This window comes from Pagrus pagrus, assembly GCF_965226575.1.
Source record: "Pagrus pagrus genome assembly, chromosome: 17".
NCBI classification, from domain to species: domain Eukaryota; kingdom Metazoa; phylum Chordata; class Actinopteri; order Spariformes; family Sparidae; genus Pagrus; species Pagrus pagrus.
Window position 1 is genome coordinate 4,324,306 of NC_140201.1, and position 27,752 is coordinate 4,352,057.

At 37.9% G+C, this 27,752-nt stretch overlaps 3 protein-coding genes across 3 annotated transcripts in view; all 3 read right to left on the reverse strand.

Annotated features, from left to right (window-relative positions):
• Positions 1-2,009: 2,009 nt before the first annotated feature.
• LOC311273325 (class I histocompatibility antigen, F10 alpha chain-like) lies at positions 2,010-10,643 on the reverse strand. The gene is made up of 8 exons (XM_084380328.1): positions 10,505-10,643; positions 8,068-8,334; positions 5,454-5,732; positions 4,735-5,037; positions 4,182-4,277; positions 3,856-3,873; positions 3,635-3,707; positions 2,010-3,443 (listed from the first exon to the last, which is right to left on the reverse strand). The coding sequence occupies exons 1-7, from the start codon at positions 10,560-10,562 to the stop codon at positions 3,661-3,663; spliced, it is 1,068 nt and encodes a 355-aa protein (XP_084236454.1). The 5' UTR covers positions 10,563-10,643; the 3' UTR covers positions 2,010-3,443; positions 3,635-3,660.
• A 4,846-nt stretch (positions 10,644-15,489) lies between these two features.
• Positions 15,490-27,752, reverse strand: part of LOC311273300 (uncharacterized protein) — a gene marked incomplete at its 3' end in the record, with an annotated part of 44,067 nt that continues 31,804 nt past the window's right edge. The window contains exons 7-11 of the mRNA XM_084380280.1: positions 23,329-23,578; positions 22,924-23,202; positions 22,208-22,510; positions 16,308-16,334; positions 15,490-15,605 (exon numbers count right to left, since the gene is read on the reverse strand). Coding sequence (XP_084236406.1) covers positions 15,490-15,605; positions 16,308-16,334; positions 22,208-22,510; positions 22,924-23,202; positions 23,329-23,578 — 975 coding nt within the window. The remainder of the gene's footprint in view (positions 15,606-16,307; positions 16,335-22,207; positions 22,511-22,923; positions 23,203-23,328; positions 23,579-27,752) is intronic.
• LOC311273148 (major histocompatibility complex class I-related gene protein-like) lies at positions 16,339-19,831 on the reverse strand (the record flags this gene model as incomplete). Its single annotated transcript, XM_084380048.1, has 4 exons — positions 19,728-19,831; positions 17,742-18,008; positions 17,055-17,333; positions 16,339-16,637 (listed from the first exon to the last, which is right to left on the reverse strand). Coding segments are annotated over exons 1-4 (897 nt in total), but the record flags the coding sequence as incomplete, so codon positions are not given.

Genomic DNA, 27,752 nt, shown 5'->3' on the forward strand with positions numbered 1-27,752 from the left:
ATATTATTCACATGTGTGATTGTGTCATCACATTTAAGTACAAAGTACAAATTTTCTATATTGATCTTTAGAGGACACGTCGGAGACGCATCGCCCGATTGTTACAGAATGTTTTTATTATTGCTGGGCGTCTTCTAAAACGTAACCATGATCATACAGGATGTGCCAAACCTTTTCTCCAGATGGCAAAAAATCTGTCCAAACCTGTCTGGTGAGACGTTAAAAGCTAGTCCGTATTACTGATAACTGGTGTCACAGTATGTTTTACAAACATGAAGAAACTGGGTTATATCACTTAAAGGATAAGTACCGTTTTTTTACAACCTGGACCTTATTTCTGGCAAAATATATGATCATTTACTCACCCAGATAACTTTGGTGTCATTCGGCGTCGTTCGGACGAAATTAGATCCAGTGTAGCGGCGATATATCCATATAATGGGAGAGACGGGGCAGCGACACACAGCCTCTATATAACGCATTATCTGCCACGAAACTAGTTAATTTCATCAATATTTTGTTATGAAATGCTAGCGCTATTAGCCTCTGAGTCCGGGCTCGTCCGTTATCAACATCCGGGGTCAAACTAGCAGTAGCAGCTACAGGTAAACAAGGCGCGCTGTCGCGGGTGCGCGCGCAGCTCAGAGACGACATCTTCCAGGTCAGAGGTAGTAGATCAGCCTACAGACCCCGGATGTTGACAATAGACGAGCCCGGACTCAGAGGCTAATAGCGCTAGCATTTCATAACAAAATATTGATGAAATTAACTAGTTTCGTGGCAGATAATGTGTTATATAGAGGCTGTGTGTCGCTGCCCCGTCTCTCCCATTATATGGATATATCGCCGCTACACTGGATCTAATTTCGTCCGAACGACGCCGAATGACACCAAAGTTATCTGGGTGAGTAAATGACCATATATTTTGCCAGAAATAAGGTCCAGGTTGTAAAAAACGGTACTTATCCTTTAATGTTAATATGGCCTTTATATTAGCTTGTATGGTTTATTATACATTTATAGCTTCAAATATCAGGTAGGCTGGTGATACAACATGAAGAATAACATTTCACGTAGAATATCAAACTTAGCTGTGATGTCATCTGTAACCATTTACCAGAACTCAGCAACACAGGTTTGGACCATGAAGTTCATGGTCTTCATTTGAAAAGCTGGTCAATCAACCTGATCTTTAAAGAGGATCTGTTTGTTTTCTTGCCCTTAAATTACCCTTTGAAGGTCACAGAAGGTCATCAGTTCAATAATGTAAAAATCCAAGGATATTTTTGGCAACATGACGTCAAAATACTCACAAAATGTGACCAAAGCTATGTTAGCCACAAGATAAATAGTAGGTGAGTGCATCTCTTAGTGGCTTTTTATACAGTATCATTGACCAGCAGCACACGACATCTTGTTAGACAAAGAATAAGAGCTGATTTGGAGGAGCCACAGAACTGATCATTTCTAGGCAGCTGTCGCATCATCAGTTGCTAGGCAGATTTCAGTGCAACAGGTTTATAGAGGGGAAAACCAAATGACCACACTGAGTCCTGAGTGGATACACGCAGTGTGAATCGAGCTGAGTGAATCTGTCAGGTCTATAAACACAGAAAAACTATACTCACACTTGATACATTAATCAGTAGTTTAAAACAGTAATATTTTTCTGTAATTTTATGATGGATAAAATGTTTTATGACTTCTCTAGTTAGAGGAAGCAACAAAGATTAAGACAGAATGCAGAATAATTTCACAAAAAGGGTCTCCAACTATGAAAATCATCCTTATCATGTTTTTCATGTGAAAACTACAATTCAACCTTCAGTTATCTAAAAAGAATCTCAGGTTTGACAAAGTAATTAGCTTGTTCCTGCTTTTTAACTTTAATACCTCCAGGTCAGAGTCATGTTGGTGAGTGAACACACAGGTAATATTGATACAATCGTTGCTTCTTCCACAAATGTGTAAAAATTTATTTTATATTTAAACACAAAAGGACACAAACATTTGGAAAATTTGTGATTTTATTGAAAAGCAAAGTTACAGTGCAAAAGGAATGAAACAGCAGAGAAACTTCATTTGACATTCATATACTTAACCAAACACAGGAAACAATTTTGAGCATGGCTGTTCAACGTCTGTGTTAACAAAACTAAAACGAGCAAAAATATTTCTCCATCAGCGTGCTGAGAAGCTTAAAAAAAGCCCACAACCCTTTTAGAAAATAAGCAAAAATCTCATATATTTCAAAACAGATTAAAAGAGATTTTAAGAAACAAAAAACAACATACTTTTGATTAATAAAGAAAATAACTCAGACATAAATTATTCGCCCTGGCCTGATTGGCCCCACAAGCCTCGTCTGAATCAAAACAAAATCTTTAACTTGTATCACTCATAAAGAAATTACAGGCAAAATATTTACACAGCTGGAAAATACATTTTCTACGGCTGTTAGGGGTGGCAACATTGATACAACCTGTCATCGTTTATCTATATTCATGTTGTTGTATATATCATAATGTGCATTTTCTGGAAATTAAATCAGGAAACCATTTAGACATGTCGTCTTAAACAGATCAAATTAATTTAAAATAGAGATAATTCACCGTAGTGATAAAAAACCTATTCCATTTCCTGTCCAATGCATCCTGCTGAGCCTCACAGGGGACTGGAGTCACCAGGAGTAACACAAATATACAACCATTTACATTGACACCTCCAGGTTATTTAGGGTGTCCATTTTATGTAGCATGTTTTTGGATGTTGCTGATTGATTTGCACTTTTGCCTCCAGTGATCTTTTACAGCCAGAGAGCTAAATAATGGCTTTTTAGTATAATTGTCTAGACAACTCTCTCCTGGTTGACAAATATCTGTTATCTCAAGGTATATATCGTATTGTCAGGCCCAAGTAGTATATATATGAAGATGGGAATACGTACTGGGATATGTGCGAATATTTACATTTAAATTTGTATTACCAATATCGATTTTCCCAGAAAACCCCAACACCAGAAGTATTAAACTGTAAATATGTTTGTGTTTTAGATAAACACACACACATCTTCAAATTGATTATGTATGCATGAAGAGAGCAGTGATGTTTTCATTTTTATATTTATATGTCGATACCCTCATTTGATTTGCCAACATCTGAGCAAAGTCTTTTCAGACAAAATTCCACTTTTTATTTGAAACCAAATGATCAAAATGATTTAACGTCACCATTTATATTGATAGTATTTCTAAAACATTTGCCAACTGATTTTTCACCTTTGTTTTCTTTGTATTCCAATCAATTAGCATCTACTGATCGATTTCCAACCCTGATTCAGTTTATATGTTTATGAATGATTGTTTATTCCAATGAATTTCCAGTTTATGGAGAGGAATGTGGTGACATCGCTTCTTGCTCCAGTGCAGAATTTATCCATAAACCTAAAGAGACAAAAGGGAAAACATTAACATAAAGTATAAAAGAAAATTCCACAACAAATCCACGTATTTACATAATCTTTTAAACCTATAAATATCCATGATTCAGTTATATGTATATGTATATATAAGTGTTAACATTTAGTTGTTTAACAACAGGTGTATGAATTAATGTCCAATATGAAGCAACTCACTGTGTTCAGGTTGGTGTGTTTGTCATTTAGGCTTTGGGATTCAGTTCCTCCATGACCTCAGGGTTGCTTATAGCTGTAAGGTCAGAAACACATTGTTAGCCTGTTGTTTTTTTACAAACAGCTAACACTGCAAGAAAAGTTTATCAGCACAAAATCCAGAAACTCTTTTAAATCTACAATATCAGGTCAGAGGAAATAGAATAAAAACAAGTGTTACTTACGAGATGGAGGGCGTTTGTCTGAAAAAAAAAAGAAATGACAAATTATTCATGTGTTGTAAATGCCAGACTTTATCGAGAATCCCCTCCAAACAATAAACAAATCCCTTCTACCTTTTTTTTTTTTTTTTTTTTTCCATCTTATAATAATTTTTTCTTCATCATGTAATATAGTTATACTGTAATGAAACTGTGACTATGAGCCTTAAAGTGTTTACTGTTAGTTGTGAAAGATTTCATTGTGCAGGGGAATGTTTAATTTTAGCAATAAAAGCATCCTCTCAAAGTTTAAAATCAAATGCTGAAAAAAGACTGTTTTGGTCTCTCACCACTCTTCTTCTTATAAATGAAGAATCCAATCCCAACGCTGACGAGGGCGAGAACAGCCACCACAGCGACGATGATGGCAATGATGTTGAGCTTCTCTGTTGAGCAGAAAACAAAATATAGTCACAACCTGTTCAGATGAAGCAGGTTAGAGGAGAAGAACATCCATTTGCCAGCCAGACATCAAACTTGTATACAGACACTGTCGTTGTTTGTCCTGTTGTAATTTTCACATAATTAATGTATCTATGTTTGTTTATCGTCATCTAGCTTTGTTTTCTTTGTTTAGTTGTATGTCTGTGAGTTTTATATGATGTTTTTTGCACAATTTGGCAGTCCGATTTAAAGTGGACAATTAGATTTGCTGATACACTTTTTAAGAGTCCAGAGGTGAACATGTGTGTTGGTTTAATGTTAATCTGAGACTTCTAGATGAAAAAAACAACAACACAAGGAAACAAAACTTCCAACACACATATAAACACATGAACTGCAGGACTGTTACAGTAAAATAAATGTGTTTCCCACCATCATCACTTCTGATTCCAGTCTTACCTTCGTTGGTCCTGATCACTGCTTTGTCCAGTCTGGTGACGATGTCCTCGTTCACACCAGCGAGTTGAAACACACAGTTGTACTTCTTCCAGTCTTCAGGTGTGACTGATGAAAGGTCCAGGTCAGCACTCATCTGGAAGGTTCCATCATGGTTGTGGAGGATCTCTCCGTGGTCCACCTCCTCATGAAGCTCCACTCCATCTTTCCTCCAGACGAGTGAGGCTCTGTCAGGGTAGAAACCTGTAGCGTGGCAGCTGACTGGAGAGGAGGGAGTCTTCTGGAGGAGAGACACTGAGGGAAGCTCTGGAGAGTAAAGAGAGAGACAGTTTATAGGTTATTTATTAGTATTTACTGTTTGTTAATATTATCATTCCTGTTTGATGGAATATATTTTAAATGTTTTAGTAACACAGACAAAATATGTGAACACGTTACAAGAAGGGAGGGACAGAGGGGTGAGAAAATGGGGTGAGAGATGAGAAAGGGAGGAGAAGGACAGTGAGAGACTGAGATGGACAGAAACAGAAGAGAGAAAATGGAGGTAAAGAGATGAAGAGGTGAGAGAGAAAATAAAACAAAGAGAAATGTGTGTAAACTGAGACCAAGTGTGTCTCTGTATTTTGGTTTATATTAATTGTGATGTTACTGTTGGTGAGTAAAAGAACAGAAATATGAAGATTGTTGTGTCCATTAAACAACATCATGTCATGTGATTCTACCTGTTCTCAGCAGAGAGCTCCTCCCATAGTCCACATACTTCTTCAGCCACTCAGGACAAATCTGGGTGAGGTAGTTTTTTTCCCTTGCTATCCAAGCCTTGTTATTATCCCACTTGTGTTTGGTGATGACAGCCTGTTGTTTAGGGGCGATGCATGTCTCTGTCTCCAGGTCAAATGAGAGGAAATCTTCTCCATCATAACCCCACTGATCAAACCCTTTAACCTCATCAGTCTCATCATCCCACTCACAGCTGTACATCCACTGGAAAACGTGGACACCTGAGACAGAAACAGAGACGACATTAAACCAGAGTGAGATCACAGCTCAGTCATCTATCATCAGCTGATATCACATCTTCACCACAGAGACACACTGATCCACAGACACCAAAACACAGGATCTACACCTCCTGCTGTTATTGGCTGGATGGAAGCCGCTCACAGCCAATCATCATCTGGACAGTGTGGACGTCTTAGAGAGAGACAGAGAGGCAGAGACTGCTGGGAAACAGAGTGAGATCCTGACACAGCTCATGTCCTCTGTTTCACCACAGAGACACACTGACTCCACTGAGACCAACAGTTCATCTCCACTGTTGAAGGTGGTGTGGCTTCATGTCAACACACACACACACACACACACACACACACACACACACACACACAGAGGTGGAGTCCTGACCAGCAGATTAAACCTGATCCTGGACTGAACATTACACCCACTGAGACCCTGCAGCCAGTGGATCAGTCCAACAACATCCTCTTCCTGTGAGAAGCTACAGACTAGACTGTCCTGAAGCTGCTCTAGAAGCTTCACTGAAGGAGAGTTTCAGTCCAGGATGAGTCACTAGACTCCACCTGCTCAGCCAGGACAGTGTGTCCTGTTCAGCACTGTGTTACTACAACTGGTCAGGATGAGGCAGACACCATCAGGACCATTATGGAGACTGGGAGGCAGTCTGTGTGTCCTGATTGGTCCATCCATCAGTCAATCACTCAACACAACCAACAGCTGTTTCACCTGCAGATGTTGGTTTGATGCTGCTGATGTGACGGACCAACACACTGTGGTCAGTGCAGTCGAGTTAATCTGATCTAATCTGGAGTTCTACTTTATATTTAACACTGAAATTAATTCTGTTTTTCATTATTAATTATTTTTTGATTAATTGATTAACATTTACTTATTTTAAAAAATAAGAAAATTATGAAAAATGTCCGTCACAAGTTCTCAGAGCCAAAGGTGAAATCTTTAAATGTCTTCTTCTATATTATGGGATGGACAGACTGTGTATCAGTACAGTAGAGTTAATGTAATATAATCTGTATTTTACTTCATATTTTGGGCCTAAACTGATTGTTCTTATCATTATTGATTATGTAATGATTATTTTTTGGCTAATCAATAAATCATTTACGCTGTAAAAAGTCAGAAAATGGTGAAAAAAAGTCCATCACAAGTTCTCAGAGCCAAAGGTGAAATCTTCTACATACTTCTTCTATATTATGGGATGGACAGACTGTGTATCAGTACAGTAGATTTAAAGTAATCTAATCTGTTTTTACTACATATTTTAGGTTCAAACTAATTATTTTTCTCATTATTGATTATGTAATGACTATTTTTTTGGTTAATCAATAAATCGTTTATGCTGTAAAATATCAAGAAATAGTGAAAATGTCCATCACAAGTTTCCAGAGCCAGAAGTGAAATCTTCAAATATCTTCTTTTGTCCGACCAACACTGAACAGTATTTAATTTATAACAATATAAAACAGAGAAAAGCAGCAAATTCTCATATTTGAGAAACTTGAACTAGAAAATGTTTGTGAGTTTTGTTCAGTAAAAGACTTAAATCAATATTTGATCGTCAAAATGTTTGTCAATAAATTTCCTGTTGATCAACTAATCGATTAATTGTCTAATCACTTCAGCACAACACATGTTTATCATGACAGAGACACACTGTGGTCAAGTAGAGTTAATCTAATCTAATCTGTAGCTCTACTATATATCCTGTATATTATGGGATGGACACTGTGCTCAGTACAGTGGAGTCGTTCTGTTAAACTTGTTAAACCTCTGATCTGAATGAGACATTCACCATGTGGTCCTGTCAGCCAGGTGTATTAAAACATGCTGCTCCTCCTCTCATACGAGGACCCAGCAGAAGCAGCCTGTGTCCCATTTACAGTCCTGCTCCGTAGTTTAAGAAACCAGGCAGTAATGTTCCTCTATCAGCTGTGTGTTGTTAGACTGTGGTGATAAACAGGTTCCTACAGTAGAGTTATTATGGACCAGCTCACTGTGGCCACTTCAGTAGAGTTATTCTGATCTAATCTAGTGGAGATAAAGGGTTAATCATCGCTGCTGGTTATTATGGGATGGACACAAACACTGTGTCAGTGTAGTATAGCAGCATCCAGTAGTCTCAGTCTCAGTGATGTTTCTGTTCAGACTGACTGTGAGTTTTTAGACAAGAAACGCCTCCAACAGAGTTTAATGTGTGTGTGTGTGTGTGTGTGTGTGTGTGAGAGGTAACATCTTCTTACTAAAATACAGAATGAAAATATAAACAACATTTTATCAGTACAAAGTGAAAAATAAACAAACCTCCAGTTTGGTTGAAGCGCTGCTTTGCAATGTCAATGTTGCCTTTGAAGTTCTGCTCAGCGCCCACAGAAATCTCAGTGTTCCTCTGCCAGTACTGAGGATCATCTGCTGTGGCTCTGATCATCCAGTCCTGTTTGGGTACTTCTCTCCTGGTGTTACTGTCATAGGAATTTATCTGAACTTCATCAACCAACCCAACAGTCACAAACTCTGGGAAGTTTGGGACTCCAGAAGACGCAGTGTAGAAATACTTCAGCGAGTGAGTCACTGTATAAAAAAGTAAATGTAATTATTTCAGTTTGTATTAATCACTTGAACAATACTATGTACACTACCACATCTAAGACATCTCTGTTGTAAAGTTAATAAGACAATAAAAAAAATACATTCAGAAGTAAAATTTTGCTCCAGAAACTTTTTACTTTAATATTTCAGTTTCTTTTGTCTTTAAAATGTTTTATTTTGAATAAAATATCAAACAAGTCAGATATTTAGCTCATGCAGTTGTGTTCCTGACTTTCATTGATAGAAAGCAGTTTGTAAAAACATTTTTTTTTCTAGTGCTGGATATCTCTCCAGTTTAGTTTCTAGTTAGTGGAGTTTATTCTTCTTCATTCATACTTAACACTCCTCACTATCTAATTAGTTTTCTCCTTTTATGATTTTGAAGTGAGTTGTTCTGCTCTTTTCTATTTTTGTTGTAATGTTCATTGTCAAGTAATCATTAATTTAACTTTGTTCTTGTTGCTGTCAGAGTGTTTGTGGATTTCAAATGTTTGAGTATAAATATCTATTTTTAAATACAACCATCAAGAAAATAAATATCTGACCCAGTTCGCTTCTGACGTCTGACATTCGCTTGACTTTCGAATCTTGATTTATGTAAACTAAAGGAATTATATTTAAATGTGACTCTGAATATCTTTAAAAAATATATTTAATTTTAAAAAACAAAATCTTATGTATTTTAGGACAATCGTAAAATTGTTAACAGACACAGCTCTATGTATAAGAAATGTCTCCTATGTAATACTTTATTCTCATGTAGTTATTCTGTACAGTTTCTATCTGTATATATACTGGATGAAAAGCAGATTATTGATTAATTTAGTTAAATTCCAACATTCCCTCCATCAGGAACTGATGTTTATTGACTTTTAGTCCAGATGAGAAATTGTTTTTTCTGTTCCCCGTTAAAAGGTCAAATATCCGTATTGCAGAACCAATGCTGGATTTATGAGAATAATGTTGATATTGATACTTTTACAACTTGAAGAAAATTATAGTACTTAAAAATATGACATTTGATCTTTGGACGTATATTTTTTATATAGAAAATAAACAAGAAGAGTTTGTTTTAGCGACCAAGACACAAACTGATCAGGACATTTCAGTTATGAATAAACTCTTCAGTGCTCTCTGGTGGACAAACTCTGTAATGAAGACTCTGTTTCTAAATGAGCTCAAACCCAGTTTAACATTTCTGTTTTCAGTTTCTTGTCACTTATCAGCCACATCCACACAGATACCAACATATCTGTAATAAGTTAATATCTGCAGATATATCTGTGGCTGATTTATTGATCTGACTCTACTAAACAACATGCTATTGTACACACAGTAAATGTAATAACTACCAGTGTGATGTGACTGGACCCAACCAACAAAACTCAGTATGGATGAACTCCATTAAAGCAGATGTGTGTTTCAGTATGTGGAGTTAAACTGTGGAGTTATCTGGAAATGGCTTATTTTAAATTAAATTAAATTATTATTAAAATTATTATTCATAGCTGTGATTGATTTTGTGTTTTCTGTGTGCACATTATTGTGTTAACTGAACAAAATTTAGATTAAATGCAGTGACGTGTTTCAAGAAAATGCGTTAATTATAACTCATGAATGTAAAATAATATAAAACATGTTCATAATTTCTAAAACAGCCTTGATTTTTATATCAAACGTTCATGAACAACTCAGAGATTAAAACTGATCAGTTCACTAAATATAGTTTCAATCTTTGTTTTAACGCCTTGTTCTGATGTTTTCTGCTCTTTTCTTTATGTATCTGAGTGTGTTGGACTGTTCTGTGCTGCGTAGTTCTGCTGACATTTTAGCATCAAGATCGATCAGATGAATTAAAATAATGTCCGAAATATAGAAAATAAATAGACAAACACACTTTTTAACATCCATCTTCAGAGACAGACTGTAGACTTCTCCTCTAACAGAAACTATCAGTGATTCATGAGATGAACAGACAGGATTTACTAACGTCAACTTTAAGATGATCAGTTTTAAACATTTCTATAATCTGCAATGAAGTCCTGGAGCTAAACATCATAAACTACCAAACAAACCTTCAATTCATATTTACAGAACATAAGGACACGAAACATTTTTTCTTTTACAACCAGCTGAAATAATGTGAACTGACCTGCCGCCGCATCATGTAGACCTGTTCCCAGGAGAGCCAGAAGAAACAACATCTTCATGGTGAACTGTCGTTTCTGAAGCTTTGATCACAATAATATTATACTTTATCCACAGACAGACTGAGACTGCTCCGTCCTCTTCGGGATCCAGGGGTGAAATGAGGGGAAAACACAGAGAGGCGTTAATATCAGCCTCCATTTGAGCCAATGAGCCAATCTGAATTTAGCCTGAGCATGACGTCACTTATAACTGGGTAAAAATGACCCACTCAGGTTGTAAAGCGAAAGTAAAGTGATCTTATTGTATCCAGTGTGAGAGGATGAGGAGACATGCGGGGTTTTATTTGAGTGTCTCAGCTTTGTTCGCATATGAAAGCAGCATTAAACCTCCTGCTGCTCAGATCTTGTGTCGTGTTTTGTAGCTTCATGTGATGTCATGTGCAGAAATGTGTGAATGTCCTGGGAGGTCAGAGGTCACTGTCAGCTACAGGTCAGATACTCTGGAGTCTGTGTGGATGCAGTAGTGTCTTATTGTCCTTTTGTTCTGTGTGGCTGCCCTGGGACTGAAAACAGTCCTGATCACAATATCAACAACAAACAACTACTTAAAGTGACGTTTCATCGATGTTATAGTGAGCGGACTGTACACATAACAAGTTATTTTATTCATGTGTTAGTGTGTCTCAGTTCAGACCTACTCACTAAATTACAACCAGGACAGACAATATAATAAAACACATGAGAGATGTGATGAAACAATATTTGACCTCAGTGTTTTACTCTGAAATGAAAACAAGAAGCAAAGAAATGAAACCAAAGCAGAAAGAGAGTCAGAGAGCTTCTTCAGCACCAACATCAGGTCAGGTCAGCTCTGTCCTTCAGCCTCAACGCCTCTGAACTGATTTGGAGCTGTGGACGCTGAAAACTGCTCCAACCACAGAAATGTAACACCACTGTTGATGTATGAAGACCTGATGCTGGTTTTCATTTTGCTCTCGCTTTGGCAGCGTTTACACTGTTTCACTGCTCGTCTATAGTTCTGAAGCACTTTATAAAAGGTTATTGACTTTAATAAATGAAACTCAGATGTTTTGTTCTCACTTCTTCAGCTGAGACAATATTATTCATGATTATTACACAAACAAAACAACACGTTTCTCAGCTTTTATCTGACAGTTTATATTGTTTGTGACATTGAGGCCTGAGCTCTGGTTGACAGAGGCTCTTCCTGATCACTGCTGATCAATACCTGAGTTGATCACTGTGTTCACCTGTACAGAGGTGTCAGCAGTGTGACAGCGCCCCCCTGTGGACCAACCATGTATCTGCTTCTGAACTGCTGATGGGAAACCACCTGAGGATGTCACCTGACTTTCTGCTGGTGTCAGTCTGTCGAAACATGTTGATAATTAATGACTCTGGTCAAAAGGATTCATCAGATTAAAGATAATAAAATAAAATAAAATAACATAAAATGTATTTAGTGTCAACAAACAGCCTCACTGCTTCCTGAAATCTTTATGTTATAAAACAACTTTGAACCTCCAATAAACAACAAATAAACAGATAACTTTTAACTGTTTCAGAAGCACTTTATTCATTAATGAGACACTCATCTGTGCAAGTTGTTGTAAAAATGGGGGTGTTACGCTCTATATAGTCAACTGTAATGACTGAACATCTAAAAGAAAACTGACAAATAAATATGAGCCAATAAAAGAAGCTTTGAGAGAAATTTAAGACAAAAAACATTTGGAAGAAACTTAAATAAACAGTTTACAGCCACAGATTATACATTTATCTTCAGCTTTATATTTTATTCACACATGATAACTGACTGGCTTCATTTTTAAGTGAGGAACAAAATCCAGGTCATCACATAAAAACAGCTTCTTGTCAGTAAAAACTTCTTGTGAACACTCAAACAGCTGCTCAGGTTGGAGATCATCTCTGCAGCGTTACAGAGTCCAGAGCTGCTGTACAGGACATGACAGCACACAGAGACACAGCAGCATCCAGGAGAGCTGTGGTAAAGAGGAACTGCACCCATGATCTCCAGCGTCGTGTCAGAGGGTTTGTGGACTATAAATGTTTAAGTGAAACATTAAAATACAACTGATGACACAATGAATATCCAACCTCTCGAGAGCCTCACCTTCATATATCTTTAATATGCAAACTGATTCACTCAATTTAAGCCTTGTGTCGATATTTCTGATAACCAGTGTTTCATGTTCCTCGATCCAGGCTGAAAACTAAAGGAGACTGAGCTTTTCAGGTTGTGGCTCCTGAACTTTGGACTTCAGATCTGTGGAGACTGTGGACACCTTTAAAAAGCAGCTCAACACTTTGTGTCATTTTGAGTTTGCTCTTATTTTAATTTATTTCTGTTTTGGGATGTTTTATTCTGAATAAGTCTGTATTTATGTTGGCTGTCTAAGTTGTTTTGTGAAGTACTTTATATTCTGCTGTTGAAAGGTGTTTTATCAGTACAGTTACTTACATACGTTAAAGTGTCACTACTGTATGAAAGAAAAGGTTTTTATATCTGCTTTCCCTCAAATAATTCAGTACTTTATTTCCTCGGTGAGTAAATGCATGTTCTCATTTTCATTATTTGTTATATTTCCAACATATTGTGGCTCTATGTAACAATTTGTGTATGAATGTATGTGAGCAGATTGAAACGAGATGTGAAAAATGAGACCTTCCTCGTCTCTCTCAGGTGCCTGTACGAGCCTGTGGACGGTTTGTTTAAGTTGTTTAAAGCTGCTGGACTGTGTATTTCTTTGTGAAGGACTCGGGTCAGATTTTCTGTGACAATCCAAAGGATGTGACTTTATTAAGAGAGAGCAACAGCAGCTAATGTTAGATTAGAAATGGAGTCCGCTGACATAAACTAACGAGCGGCTTCCAACACAACACAGAAGTCCCACAGAGCCACTTTAAAGATGTTTTATTCGGCCTGAGTCTGTATTCATGTCGGCTGCCTAATTTCCTGTGAAGGACTAAATTAAAGTTACTTATTTGTTCAACTATTTCCTCTAAATTTTCTGACAATACCAGTAGAAAGTGTCACTACAGTAAAAATAGTTCTGACATGTTTTGACTTTCTTTCCTCAAATTATTCTTTACATTATTTTCTCATGAAGTAAAAACATGCTTTATTATCTCATTATTTAAAAACATGTTTCCATTATCTCATGATTTGATTAATTCTTCCTTCTTGACCTGGTGTGTTTCCTCTCTGAGTCTTTATTCAAGGAGCATTTGCAAAAGAAGGAATTCAAAGCTAATTAAAATATTGTCCATCACAGAGTGAAACACAAACTCATCTATTGTGATCATGTAATTAAAAACCTCTGCAGTGGTCAGATCAACAATGTTTTGTGAATCTGCTTCTTTGAAACAGATTTATAACCTAACCTGAATGTTTACGACATGTAATGAATCTGTTATTGTGATCTGACTGGATCCAGCCGAGGCCTCAGCAGACTGAAGTGATGCTGCTTTATATCAGAATAACATGAAACTGGGAGCTGTCAGTGTGTTTTAATATAGTTTAATTATTTTAATCATCTACGAGAGTGAAAGATATTAATTATGAAATTAAAAGACCAGAGGGTTGTTTATGTTCAGCAGGCGTTAATACATGAAGACACAGCCGTCAACTGACTGATGTTGGTTTACTGTAAAGCTTTCTGACCAAACACATGATATTCAATCTGTGTTGTTGGTGTGGTGACTCTTTTGTGTATGTCTGGATTACAGATTGTGTCTTAACTGCAGTAAAACATGTTTCTTCTTCTGCACTGACACTATCTACCTCTTGGTGAGTAATGTTAGCTGTAGCGTTAGCCTCCTGGCTATCGTTTGCGTCTTCAGCCTGGCTGAGAGCAGCTTTCTGAGCTGACTGACTAAAGTTGATCAACACATTTTTGCTCTTGCCACCTCTCTCTTTTTCTTCTATTTTCTTTTCTGGCATCCAGATTCATGTGCAGGTTCTGGCATAGCAAAGGAAAGTCACTGCAACATTAGCTCGTGGTTAGTTTAGATGAGTATATTTCTCAAGTCAGGACACATGAAAAGACTCAGACCAGTTTCAGGAGGATGAACCAGGCTACACTGTTTATTTAAATGTTTGCTTATATTTAGGATGAACTTGATTATTGTTGGCCTCCATGGGGCCTCCCAGCAGTTTGGCCCCAGAGAGCTTTCCCCTTTCCCCCCTTATGAGCAGCCCTGGATTTATGTTCAGGCATACGTGAGTGTAAAAAAAAAAAAAAAAGGGTATCACAGATAGACGACCAGAGCATCGATTGTTCCAGTGCAAAAGTCATCCATAAACCTGAAGAGACAAAAAGAAAATAGAGAAAGAAAACAATATAATAAACAAGTATTTACCTCCTATGTTTCTGACCTGTTGATGTGAAGGTTTCTGAAAGTATGTGTGCCTTTCTCTTAACAATCTCAGTTTACTTCATATCAAAACGTTTCACATTTGTTGTGGAAAATCAAGTTTCACAATGAATACAGAAACAATCACCGAAGCTCCTCTACACATATTTTAGTGCAGCTTTAACAACAAGTGTGAATAGTTCATGTCCCATATGACGCAGCTTGCTGTGTTCAGGCTGATGAGTTTGCCGGTAGGAGTGTTTTATTCTGTTCAGACTGTTCAGACTGCTCAGACTTCTTGGACTCGTTGTCACTGGATGAAGTGCAGTTGGCTGAAATACAAAGTAAAGACAAGTCATTTTAGCTCTCAGTGTTTTCAAACTGCTGGAAAGCAACAACAACACAACAACACCATCTTTCTTATCTTCTTTTCCTGTCACTTCTTTCTTACATCATTATGCTAAAGTCAATGTAGGATCCACAACCAGCTGCACAACATGAACCTTAACATGTGTTTCTTATCCTGAGCACACAGCTCGCTCCAACTCCTCTTGAAGATGAAATTAAAACAACTTTATTAACTGTCTTTCTATGTGCGCCTCTCACATTTCTTCTTTATGTAAGCGGTGACTCCAATGGCAGCGATGAGGACGAGAGCACTAACAACCACTGCAATGATGATGATGGCGGTCATGTTAAGTTTCTCTGTTGAGCAGAAAACAACAGACAACAGTCACAACCTGTTCAGATGAAGCAGGTTAGAAGAACCTCTGTCTGCCAACTAGACCACAATCCTGTATACAGACACTGTGTTTGTTTATCCTCATCTAGTGTTGTTGTCTTTGTTTAGTTGTATGTCTGTGTTGGTTTGTGTTTTATATGATGGTTTTTGATTTGGTTTTAGCTTCTGACAGTCATATTAAAACACTTTTTTTACTGTCAGCTGTTCGGCCAATAAACTTTATTCTAAATTATTTTCTGATACATGCTTACATTCATCCAGATTTTAAATAATCTACTCATCTTCTAAAACTGACCAGTAGTAAAGTCAACACGGTGCCTTTAATCTCTGAACTGTGGTTACACATTAAAATGGCTACACGTGGTCTGAAATGGTATAAATTGACGGTACAATAGTGTCACAGTTACAGTTTTTATAAGCTACAATAGATTTACAAGGTGGTAAACAGCTGATTAATCCAAGTCAAAGATTAAAAAGTGGACAATTAGATTTGCTGATACACTTTTAAGAGGCCAGAGGTTATGTGTGTGTTCGTTTAATGTTAATCTGAGACTTCTAGAGGAAAAAAAACTGACAATAAAACAACACAAGGAAACAAAACGTCCAACACACATATAAACACATGAACTGCAGGACTGTTACAGTCAAATAAATGTGTTTCCCACCTTCAACACTTCTGACTCCAGTCTTTCCTTCGTTGGTCCTGATACGATCTTTCTCCAGTCTGGTGATGATGTCCTCCTTCACACCAGAGAGCTGAAACACACAGTCGTACCTCGTCCAGTCTTCAGGTGTGTCTGATGAAAGGTTCAGGTCAATACTCATCTGGAAGGTTCCATCGTGGTTGTGGAGGATCTCTCCGTGGTCCACCTCCTCATGAAGCTCCTCTCCATCTTTCCTCCAGAAGAGTGAGGCTCTGTCAGGGTAGAAACCTGTAGCGTGGCAGCTGACTGGAGAGGAGGGAGTCTTCTGGAGGAGAGACACTGAGGGAAGCTCTGGAGAGTAAAGAGAGACAGTTCATAGGTTATTTATTAGTATTTACTGTTTATTAATATGATTATTCCTGTTTGATGGAATATATTTTAAATGTTTTAGTAACACAGACAAAATATGTGAACATGTTACAAGAAGGGAGGGACAGAAGGGTGAGAAAATGGGGTGAGACAGATGAGAAAGGGAGGAGAAGGACAGCGAGAGACTGAGATGGGCAGAAACAGAAGAGAGAAAATGGAGGCAGAGAGATGAAGAGGTGAGAGAGAAAATAAAACAAAGAGAAATGTGTGTAAACTGAGACAAAGTGTGTCTCTGTGTGTTGGTTCATATTATTGTAGCGTTACTGTTCGAAGAGAAATATGAAGAGAAATATGAAGACTGTTGTGTCCATTAAACTACATCAGGTCATGTGATTCTACCTGTTCTCAGCAGAACGTTCCTCCCATGGTCCAGATACTTCTTCAGCCACTCAGGACAAATCTGGGTGAGGTAGTTTTTTTGCTGAGCTATGGAAGCCTTGTCATTATCCCACTTGTGTTTGGTGATGACAGCCTGTGGTTTTGGAGCGACGAATGTTTCTGTCTTCAGATCGAACGCAATGAAGTCTTCTCCATCATAACCATCCTGGAAAAACCCATTCACCTGATTGGTCTCATCATCCCACTCACAGCCGTACATCCGCTGGGCAATGTGGACACCTGACACAGAAACAGAGACATTAAACCAAAGTGAGATCACAGCACAAAGTCAATCAATACATCGTTTATGATGTAAAATATCAAGAAATAGTGAAAATGTCCATCACAAGTTTCCAGAGCCAGAAGTGAAATCTTCAAATATTAGTATTTAATTTATAACAATATAAAACAGAGAAAACAGCAAATTCTCATATTTGAGAAACTTGAACTAGAAAATGTTTGTGAGTTTTGTTTAGTAAAAGACTTTTTGATTGTGGTTATTATGGGATGGACACAAACACTGTATCAGTGTAGTATAGCAGCATCCAGTAACCTCAGTCTCAGTAATGTTTTTGTTCAGACTGACTGAAAATACAGAATGAAAATATAAATAAAGTTTTATCAGTAGAAAGTGAAACATAAACAAACCTCCAGTTTGGTTGAAGCGCCGCTTTGCAGTGTCAATGTTGGTTTTGAAGGCCTGCTCAGAGCCCCCAGTTCGCTCAGTCTCCCTCTGCCAGTACTGAGGATCATCTGCTGTGGCGCTGATCATCCAGTCCTGTTTGGGTTCTACTTTCCTGGTGTTACTGTCATAGTAATCTATCTGAACGTCATCAACCATCCCAAGATTCACAAACTCTGGGAAGTTTGAGACTCCAGAAGACGCAGTGTAGAAATACTTCAGAGAGTGAGTCACTGTCAGAAAAACTTAATGTCATGATTTCAGTTTTACGAATCACTGAGCAAAGTTATTTTCCTGCACTAAGAATCAAAATGAACTACAGCAGAGTCAAGACATCCTAATAATCACTGTTACACAATCAATAAATACAAAAGTAAATGTATAGATTAAGATTTAGCTTCAACGTTTTAAACATCATGTTGTTATTTTTCATCATCAAGTGGTCATTTATTTATTCTTTCATGTTACAGTCAGAAGGTTTGGGATTTCAAATAGTTGAGAATCCAGATAATGTAATATATCTATGTTTATTCAAGTAATATTTGTATTTACAGAGATATTCTTTACAGTTTCTATCAGTATCAGTTACGTACTGAATTTAAAGATTTGGATCTGGATTTTTTTCATTGACACCGACCTGAACATTCCCTCCAACATGGACTCATTTTTAATTCACTTTCAGTCCTGAAAATAAAAGCTTAATCTAAATTTCTAACAATTGATTCATCCATGATTTGAGAATCCTTCACTGTCCTCTGCTGTCTGAATACATGAAGATCATATTTCTGTGTTAAACTGCACTAAAAGCGCTTTTATAATGTTTTACAGTATATTGTCCGACAGATACTGGAGTCTGAGGCTGATACTTTAAAAACTTAAGACAATTGCAGAAATTTAAAATCTGATATTTATGTCAATATTATTTTTATAATAAGACACAAAACATAAACAAATGTTTTTAGTGACCAAGACACAAACTGATCAGGACATTTCACAGTTCACTCTGGTGGACAAACTCTGTAATGAAGACTCCGTTTCTAAATGAGCTCAAACCCAGTTTAACATTTCTGTTTTCAGTTTCTTGTCACTTATCAGCCACATCCACACAGATACCTACGGAGCCCTGGAGGTGACATGGATGTGGTTTTTCTTAACTCGCGCGCGACTTACTATCTCGCGCGTGCTAGTTATTATCTCTCGCGCGCGAGATACATATAGATGAACGCTGAAATGGACTAAAAGAGCGGTCATGAGTCTGCTGTAGCCAATGATTTATACATAAAGAGACTTGATGTTTCGTGATGAGATTTAAATATAAATGTTCATAATCTGGTAATGGATTATAATAGCAGCCAGTATGAATCAAGTCTGTTACAATACTCTCACACTTTGGAAGAATTGTCAATCAAATCAGGCAAATGTTGATCTGTGTCTGTGTGGGTTAATAACACTGTATATAATATTACCTCCCTTTTAGACCGACAAGGCGGCAGATTTCCGCCCTTACCTTGGAGCAAATGTGCCGCCTTTTCTATCTAAAACGGGCTAGTAATGTTTCTAAAACCCCAGTACCCGGCCAAACGCCGGGCAAACAACAAAAAGAAAAGAAAAGAAAGGCACCGGGGGAGTTGAGAGAGAGTGAGAGGAATTATGAAAAGAAAAGGGCAAGAAAGTCCCAGCCTCAGTGGCGAGACGCTGGAAATGACTGGGGTATGACGAGTCTACTGTGAACTGTGCAGGTCAATGCCCACGTTTACAGACAAGTAAGTTAGAGAAAAGTTGAAGTGTACGAACAGAAGTGTATTAAAATAAATGTTATTAAATCAAATTGTTCTTTTTCGTTATTATGGGGATCGATTCCTGGGCCGGTGGTTACAGTGGCGGGACCAGTGATCTTCAAAAGGGCCAGTGGCAAATTTCCCTTATTGTCTACCCCTGTAATGTGAACTGACCTGCCGCCGCATCATGTAGACCTGTTCCCAGGAGAGCCAGAAGAAACAACATCTTCACTGTGAACTGTCGTTTGTGAAGCTTTGACCAGAATAATATTATTCTTTATCCAAACAGAGACACACAACGATTCAGCTCCGAGAACCGAAGTTTGAATACAGAGGCGTTAACGTCAACCTCCATCTGAGCCAATGGGAATTTAGCCTGAGCATGACGTCACTTATAACGGGGTAGTTTAACCCCGTTATTAGTGAGCCACTCAGGTTGTAAAGTGAAAGTAAAGTGATCTTATTGTAGCCTGTGTGAGAGGATGAGGAGACATGCGGGGTTTTATTTGAGTGTCTCAGCTTTGTTCGCATATGAAAGGAGCATTAAACCTCCTGCTGCTCAGATCTTGTGTCATGTTTTGTAGCTTCATGTGATGTCATGTGCAGAAATGTGTGAATGTTGTGGGAGGTCAGAGGTCACTGTCAGCTACAGGTCAGATACTCTGGAGTCTGTGTGGATGCAGTAGTGTCTTATTGTCCTTTTGTTCTGTGTGGCTGCCCTGGGACTGAAAACAGTCCTGATCACAATATCAACAACAAACAACTAATTAAAGTCAGGTTTCATCGATGTTATAGTGAGTGGACTGTACACATAACAAGTTATGTTATTCATGTGTTAGTGTGTTTCAGTTCAGACCTACTCACTAAATTACAACCAGGACAGACAATATAATAAAACACATGAGAGATGTGATGAAACAATATTTGACCTCAGTGTTTTACTCTGAAATGAAAACAAGAAGCAAAGAAATGAAACCAAAGCAGAAAGAGAGTCAGAGAGCTTCTTCAGCACAAACATCAGGTCAGGTCAGCTCTGTCCTTCAGCCTCAACGCCTCTGAACTGATTTGGAGCTGTGGACGCTGAAAACTGCTCCAACCACAGAAATGTAACACCGCTGATGGTCTGAAAAACTCACTCATTATGTTGCTTTTTATATGTAACTATAGAAATAAGTTTGACTGATTAAATGGACTTTCTGACCATATAAATGTAAATGATATTCAATCTCTTTTGTTGGTGTGGTGACTCTTTTATTTACGTTTGGATTACAGATCGTGTCTTTACTGCAGTAAAACATGTTTATTTCTCTCATAAAGCAGAAGCTTTCTCTTAGAAACCAAAGCTGCAGATTTCCTACAGACTGGAGTTCCCCATCTTCTTCAAGCTGTCACTCGGCTGTTCAGACAGGTAAATAAGAGTTCATGAATCAACAGTGCAAAAGGTAATGATGTATCAATAAGGTGTGAAACAACCGTCATAAACCTTTGTAATGGCTCAAAGTGTGGATAAATAATGCTTGCTGTAAACATACTGTACATCATACAGGTGATTCAGACAGACAGAGCCATTAGTTACCTTTGATCAATGTTGCGTTGCTGTTGAGACTTCCTGTAGGAGAATCATCAGAAGTCGTTGATAAAGTGTCCGACTCTGAGGAGAGAAAAAATTGAACAACAGTCAAGTAAAGGACAAAAATAGCCATGATAGACAGAATTATGCAGGCCTGTCCACAGAAATGGAGATAAAGTTGAAGTTGAAGTTGAAGTTCAGGAGCAGGACCACACCTCAATCACCTTCATGTCATGTGCCTATACAAACCTCACCGTGCTTCATGCCTGCCTTTTCTCATTTCTCGTGCCCCTCGCTCCCCTTCTTCTGTCCTTGTCTCTATCTATCTCTTTCTTAAAGGGGGTCTGCCAGCCCGGGAGCTGCCGTTGATCCCTAACGAAGCCTTTCCCACACCGCAGCCGCTCAACACTTCATCAACATCGTACTAATATTCCACCCCAATAAACTATCATCTACATCCCATTGATGGTGTGGTCCTGGCTCGTAAAACAGCTGCTGGGCCTCTGAACAGGTCCAGTGAACGGGCCCTCCCCAAATCTACTTTAATCATATCAAGACAAGCTCCCACTCTCTTTCCTACATGAACACATGAACGTCGTCTCTGTCATCCACATCATCCTCTTTCTCACAACTCTTAGTGGCTTCTTCACTGACACTAGCTACCTCTTAGCGAGTAATGTTAGCTGTAGCGTTTGTGTCTTCAGCCTGACTGAGAGCAGCTTTCAGAACTGATTGAAAAAAGCTGATCATTACATTATTATTTCAGTCTACATCTCTTTCCACAACCCTCTTTTACTTCTCTTTTCTTTCTGGCAGTCTGATTTATGTGCAGGTTCTGGCACAGCAAGGAAATTCAGTCCAACATTAACAAGAAGTTCGTTTAGATCAGCACATTTCTCAGGTCAGGACACAATAACAACAGATATCGTTTTAGGAGTCCAGAGGTGAACATGTGTGTTGGTTAAATGTTAATCTGAGAATAAAACAATACAAAGAAACAAAACTTCCAACACACATATAAACACATGAACGGCAGGACTGTTACAGTAAAATAATGTGTTCCACTATCAACACTTCGTCTTACCTTCGTTGGTCCTGATCACTGCTTTGTCCAGTCTGGTGATGATGTCCTCCTTCACACCAGAGAGCTGAAACACACAGTCGTACCTCGTCCAGTCTTCAGGTGTGACTGATGAAAGGTTCAGGTCAACACTCATCTGGAAGGTTCCATCGTGGTTGGGGAGGATCTCTCCGTAGTCCACTTCCTCATGAAGCTCCTCTCCATCTTTCCTCCAGAAGAGTGCAGCTCTGTCAGGGTAGAAACCTGTAGCGTGGCAGCTGACTGGAGAGGAGGGAGTCTTCTGGAGGAGAGACACTGAGGGAAGCTCTGGAGAGTAAAGAGAGACAGTTCATAGGTTATTTATTCAAATTTACTGTTTATTAATATTATCATTCCTGTTTGATGGAATATATTTTAAATGTTTTAGTAACAGACAAAATATGTGAACATGTTACAAGAAGGGAGGGACAGAGGGGTGAAAATGGGGTGAGACAGATGAGAAAGGGAGGAGAAGGACAGTGAGAGACTGAGATGGACAGAAACAGAAGAGAGAAAATGGAGGCAGAGAGATGAAGAGGTGAGAGAGAAAATAAAAGAAAGAGAAATGTGTGTAAACTGAGACAAAGTGCGTCTCTGTGTGTTGGTTCATATTATTGTAACGTTACTGTTCAAAGAGAAATATGAAGATAAATATGAAGACTGTTGTGTCCATTAAACTACATCAGGTCATGTGATTGTACCTGTTCTCAGCAGAACGTTCCTCCCATGGTCCAGATACTTCTTCAGCCAGTCAGGACAAATCTGGGTGAGGTACTGCTTGAGCATTGCTGTCTGAGCTCTGTTATGATCCCACTTGTGTTTGGTGATGACAGCCTGTGGTTTTGGAGCGATCCATGTCTCTGTCTTCAGGTCAAACGCAATGAAGTCTTCTCCATCATAACCATCCTGGAAAAACCCATAAACCTCACCAGTCTCATCATCCCACTCACAGCCATACATCTCCTGGACAATGTGGACACCTGAGACAGAGACGACATTAAACCAGAGTGAGATCACAGCTGTGTGTAAGGTAACATATTCTGACTAAAGTACAGAATGAAAATATAAATAACGTTTTATCAGTAGAAAGTGAAACATAAACAAACCTCCAGTTTGGTTGAAGCGCTGCTTTGCAATGCCAATGTTGGTTTTGAAGGCCTGCTCAGAGCCCCCAGATCGCTCAGTCTGACTCTGCCAGTACTGAGGATCATCTGCTGTGGCGCTGATCATCCAGTCCTGTTTGGGTACTTCGGTCCTGATGTTGCTGTCATAGTAACATATCTGAACGTCATCAACCATCCCAACAGTCACGAACTCTGGGAAGTTTGGGACTCCAGAAGACGCAGTGTAGAAATACTTCAGAGAGTGAGTCACTGTCAGAAAAACTTAATGTCATGATTTCAGTTTTACAAATCACTGAATAAACTTTACAAACACAAAAGTAAACACATAGAATCCAGATTGGATCTGGATTTTTTTCATTGACACCGACCTGAACGTTCCCTCCAACATGGACACATTTTTAATTCACTTTCAGTCCTGAAAGTAAAAGTTTTAATCTAGATTTTTAACAATTGATTCATCCATGATTTCAGAATCCTTCACTGTCCTCTGCTGTCTGAATACATGAAGATCATGTTTCTGTGTTAAACTGCACTAAAACTGCTTTTATAATGTTTTACAGTATATTGTCCGACAGATACTGGAGTTGGAGGCTGATACTGATACTTTAAAAACTTAAGACAATTACAGAAATTTAAAATCTATATCATCTATTTATGTCAATATTATTTTTCATAATAAGACACAAAACATAAACAAATGTTTTTAGCACCAAGACACAAACTGATCAGGACATTTCACAGTTCACTCTGGTGGACAAACTCTGTAATGAAGACTCTGTTTCTAAATGAGCTCAAACCCAGTTTAACATTTCTGTTTTCAGTTTCTTGTCACTTATCAGCCACATCCACACAGATACCAACATAGCTGTAATAAGTTAATATCTACAGATATATCTGTGGCTGATTTATTGATCTGACTCTACTAAACAACACAGTAAATGTAATAACTACCAGTGTGATGTGACTGGACCCAACCAACAAAACTCAGTATGGACGAACTACATTAAAGCAGATGTGTGTTTCAGTATGTGGAGTTAAACTGTGGAGTTATCTGGAAATGGCTTTTTTTAAATTAAAATATATATTATTATTATTAAAATTACTATTCTTGGCAGGCTGTGATTGATTTTGTGTGTTTTTCTGTGTGCACATGATTGTGTTGACCCTTGTCTGGTGTTCGGGTCTGTGTTTGTGTTGTGTTTCTGCCAGTGCCGTTCCCGCACAAGGTTGCAACACTGTTGCAAAATTCAAGCACCAACACCGTCTGCTCTTACATTCATAGATTGTAAAATAATATAAAACATGTTCATAATTTCTAAAACAGTCTTGATTTTTATATCAAACGTTCATGAACAACTCGGAGATTAAAACTGATCAGTGCACTAAATATAGTTTCAGACAATCTTTGTTTTAACGCCTTGTTCTGATGTTTTCTGCTCTTTTCTTTATTTATCTGAGTGTGTTGGACTGTTCTGTGCTGTGCCGTAGTTCTGCTGACATTTTAACATTAAGATCGATCAGATCAATTAAAATAATGTCCGAAATTCAGAAAAAATGTCAACTTTAAGATTATGAGTTTTAAACATTTCTATAATCTGCAATGAAGTCCTGGAGCTAAACATCATAAACTATATATATAAAAAGGAACTTCAATTCATATTTACAGAACATAAAAACACGAAACATTTTTTCTTTTACAACCAACTGAAATAATGTGAACTGACCTGCCGCCGCATCATGTAGACCTGTTCCCAGGAGAGCCAGAAGAAACAATATCTTCATGGTGAACTGTCGTTTCTGAAGCTTTGATCACAATAATATTATATTATTCTTTATCCTCAGACAGATTGAGGCTGCTCCCTCTTCTTGGGGATCCAGGGGTGAAATGAGGGGAAAACACAGAGAGGCGTTAATATCAACCTCCATGTGAGCCAATGGAAATATTTAACCTGAGCATGAGGTAGAACTGGGTATTAAACCTCCTGCTGCTCAGATCTTGTGTCATGTTTTGTAGCTTAACAAAAATGACAAAAATGGCACAAAAACGCATTGATTCTAATACAGGTCATTTTTGACCCACTTACGGAAGAGTGCAGGGTCCAATCACTCATGCATCTAAGGGTTAAAATATTGTCCATCACAGAGTGAAACACAAACTCATCTATTGCAATCATGTAATTAAAAACCTCTGCAGTGGTCAGATCAACAATGTTTTGTGAATCTGCGTCTTTGAAACAGATTTATAACCTAAACTGAATGTTTACGACATGTAATGAATCTGTTATTGTGATCTGACTGGATCCAGCCGAGGCCTCAGCAGACTGAAGTGATGCTGCTTTATATCAGAATAACATGAAACTGGGAGCTGTCAGTGTGTTTTAATATAGTTTAATTATTTTAATCATCTACGAGAGTGAAAGATATTAATTATGAAATTAAAAGACCAGAAGGTTGTTTATGTTCAGCAGGCGTTAACACATGAAGACACAGCCGTCAACTGACTGATGTTGGTTTACTGTAAAGCTTTCTGACCAAACACATGATATTCAATCTGTGTTGTTGGTGTGGTGACTCTTGTGTATGTTTAGATTACAGATTGTGTCTTTACTGCAGTAAAACATGTTTCATTCTCTCACAAAGAAGAAGCTTTCTCTTGGAAAACACAGTTCAGTGTCACAGAGGTCTCATAGATCAGAGTTCACAAAACCTCAGTTTCGATGTCTTGGGGTGAATGTTTTGTTCCCGGACACCGTCAGACTCGGACACATTCTCCAGCTGTATTAATACTTTCTTGATTTTACCCTGAAGCAACTCATGCAGCAGTTTTCACTTATGAAATGGAATAATGTAAATTTATAATAAGAAATTAAACATTTGACTTTTTGACATTTGTCTTGAGGCATCTCATGAACTTTAACACAGACTTTGTAAACTTCCTGATGAGCTGCTGTTTGATTATAAAGATTATTACTATCATCACAATATAACATAATAATATATCATAATAACATATCACAAACTGACAGAGTGAGGGGGACACACACATTAAACACACCAGGGAGGAGAGGATAACGAGGAACAGGTGAAACTAATCAGGTTGTCTGCACTGTGGAGAGAGGAACCAAAATAAAACAACACACACTGAATGGATGAAACAATGATAACATGAGCTAAGAAGCAGAGCGAGATGTAACAGTGTTGTCCTGGTGTTTTAAAAGGTCTATTAATGTTGTGCAAATTAGATTCTGTCTTCTGAACATTAATGAGCATTTAAAATAAAAAGACAAAGTTAAAAATCAGTGACATTTTTTGTCATTATGATGAAAATGTGACTTAACACAAAGGTCTCTTCTTTAAACATCTACTGCAGATGATGTGAGTCGTCCATATCCAGCCACTCACGTGTGTCCTTCATATCAATGAACTCCAGGTCACAAAGTCTCCTACAGAGAACAGTCTGATCAAAATGTAGCTACAACATTCATCTTCTTGTAGCTACAGTCACAGATATATAAGCATATATGTGCAATCACAACAAGATGCAGAAATTTGGACCATTGGGACTTTATTGAAAAGCAAAAGTACAAAAGGAAAGAAATCAACTTCATCTGACTTTCATCTGCTCAACCCAACATAAGAAGTGATTTTAAGACTCGCTGTTCAATTTCTTTGTGTTTACAAACGAAGAGAGAAAAACGTCCCTTGTCCCGAAACACCAGCAGGAAATATTAACAAGATTTACAAGAAAACAGTTCACAGCCCTTTTAGAAAATCAGCTATAATTAAAATATAATAATGTGGCAAAACAGATCAAAAGGGAGATTTTATGAAACACAAAACAACAACATACTCTTATTATTGTTTGCTTCAGCCTGGTTGAAATCAAAACAAAATCTTCTCTCAGTTTTAAAGAAATATACAAACAAATTATTTACACAACTAGAAAACAAGTTTGGTAGTGATGCTGACTGTGTGTTTTGTGTTTGTGTGTGATCATAGGGTGACATTAAGAGATGTTGCATTAACCAGATGGAAATATGTGTCCAATGAATTACATTCAAATCATTAAAGCTCCCCACAGTGATACTAAACTCCATCCATACATTTCTTATCCTGCTCATCCTGCAGAGAGGCGGAGGACTGGAGTCAAACCCAGTGTGCAGTGGGCGAGAGGAGGAGTGAGCTTCATCACCAGGAGTATCACAGATAGACGACCACAGCATCGACTGTTCCAGTGCAAAAGTCATCCATAAACCTGAAGAGACAAAAAGAAAATAGAGAAAGAAAACAATATAATAAACAAGTATTTACCTCTTGTGTTTCTGACCTGCTGATGTGAAGGTTTCTGAAAGTATGTGTGCCTTTCTCTTAATAATCTCAGTTTACTTCATATCAAAAAGTTTCAT

Bases quoted from the DNA above. Each gene is read 5' to 3' on its own strand.
- LOC311273325 (XM_084380328.1), bottom strand. From the start codon at position 10,562: ATGAAGATGTTGTTTCTTCTGGCTCTCCTGGGAACAGGTCTACATGAT. The intron at 5,038-5,453 runs GTAGAATCACAT...TTTACTCTCCAG, and splicing joins GAGCTCTCTGCTGAGAACAG to AGCTTCCCTCAGTGTCTCTC. The intron at 4,278-4,734 runs GTAAGACTGGAA...TCTGCTCAACAG, and splicing joins AGTGATCAGGACCAACGAAG to AGAAGCTCAACATCATTGCC.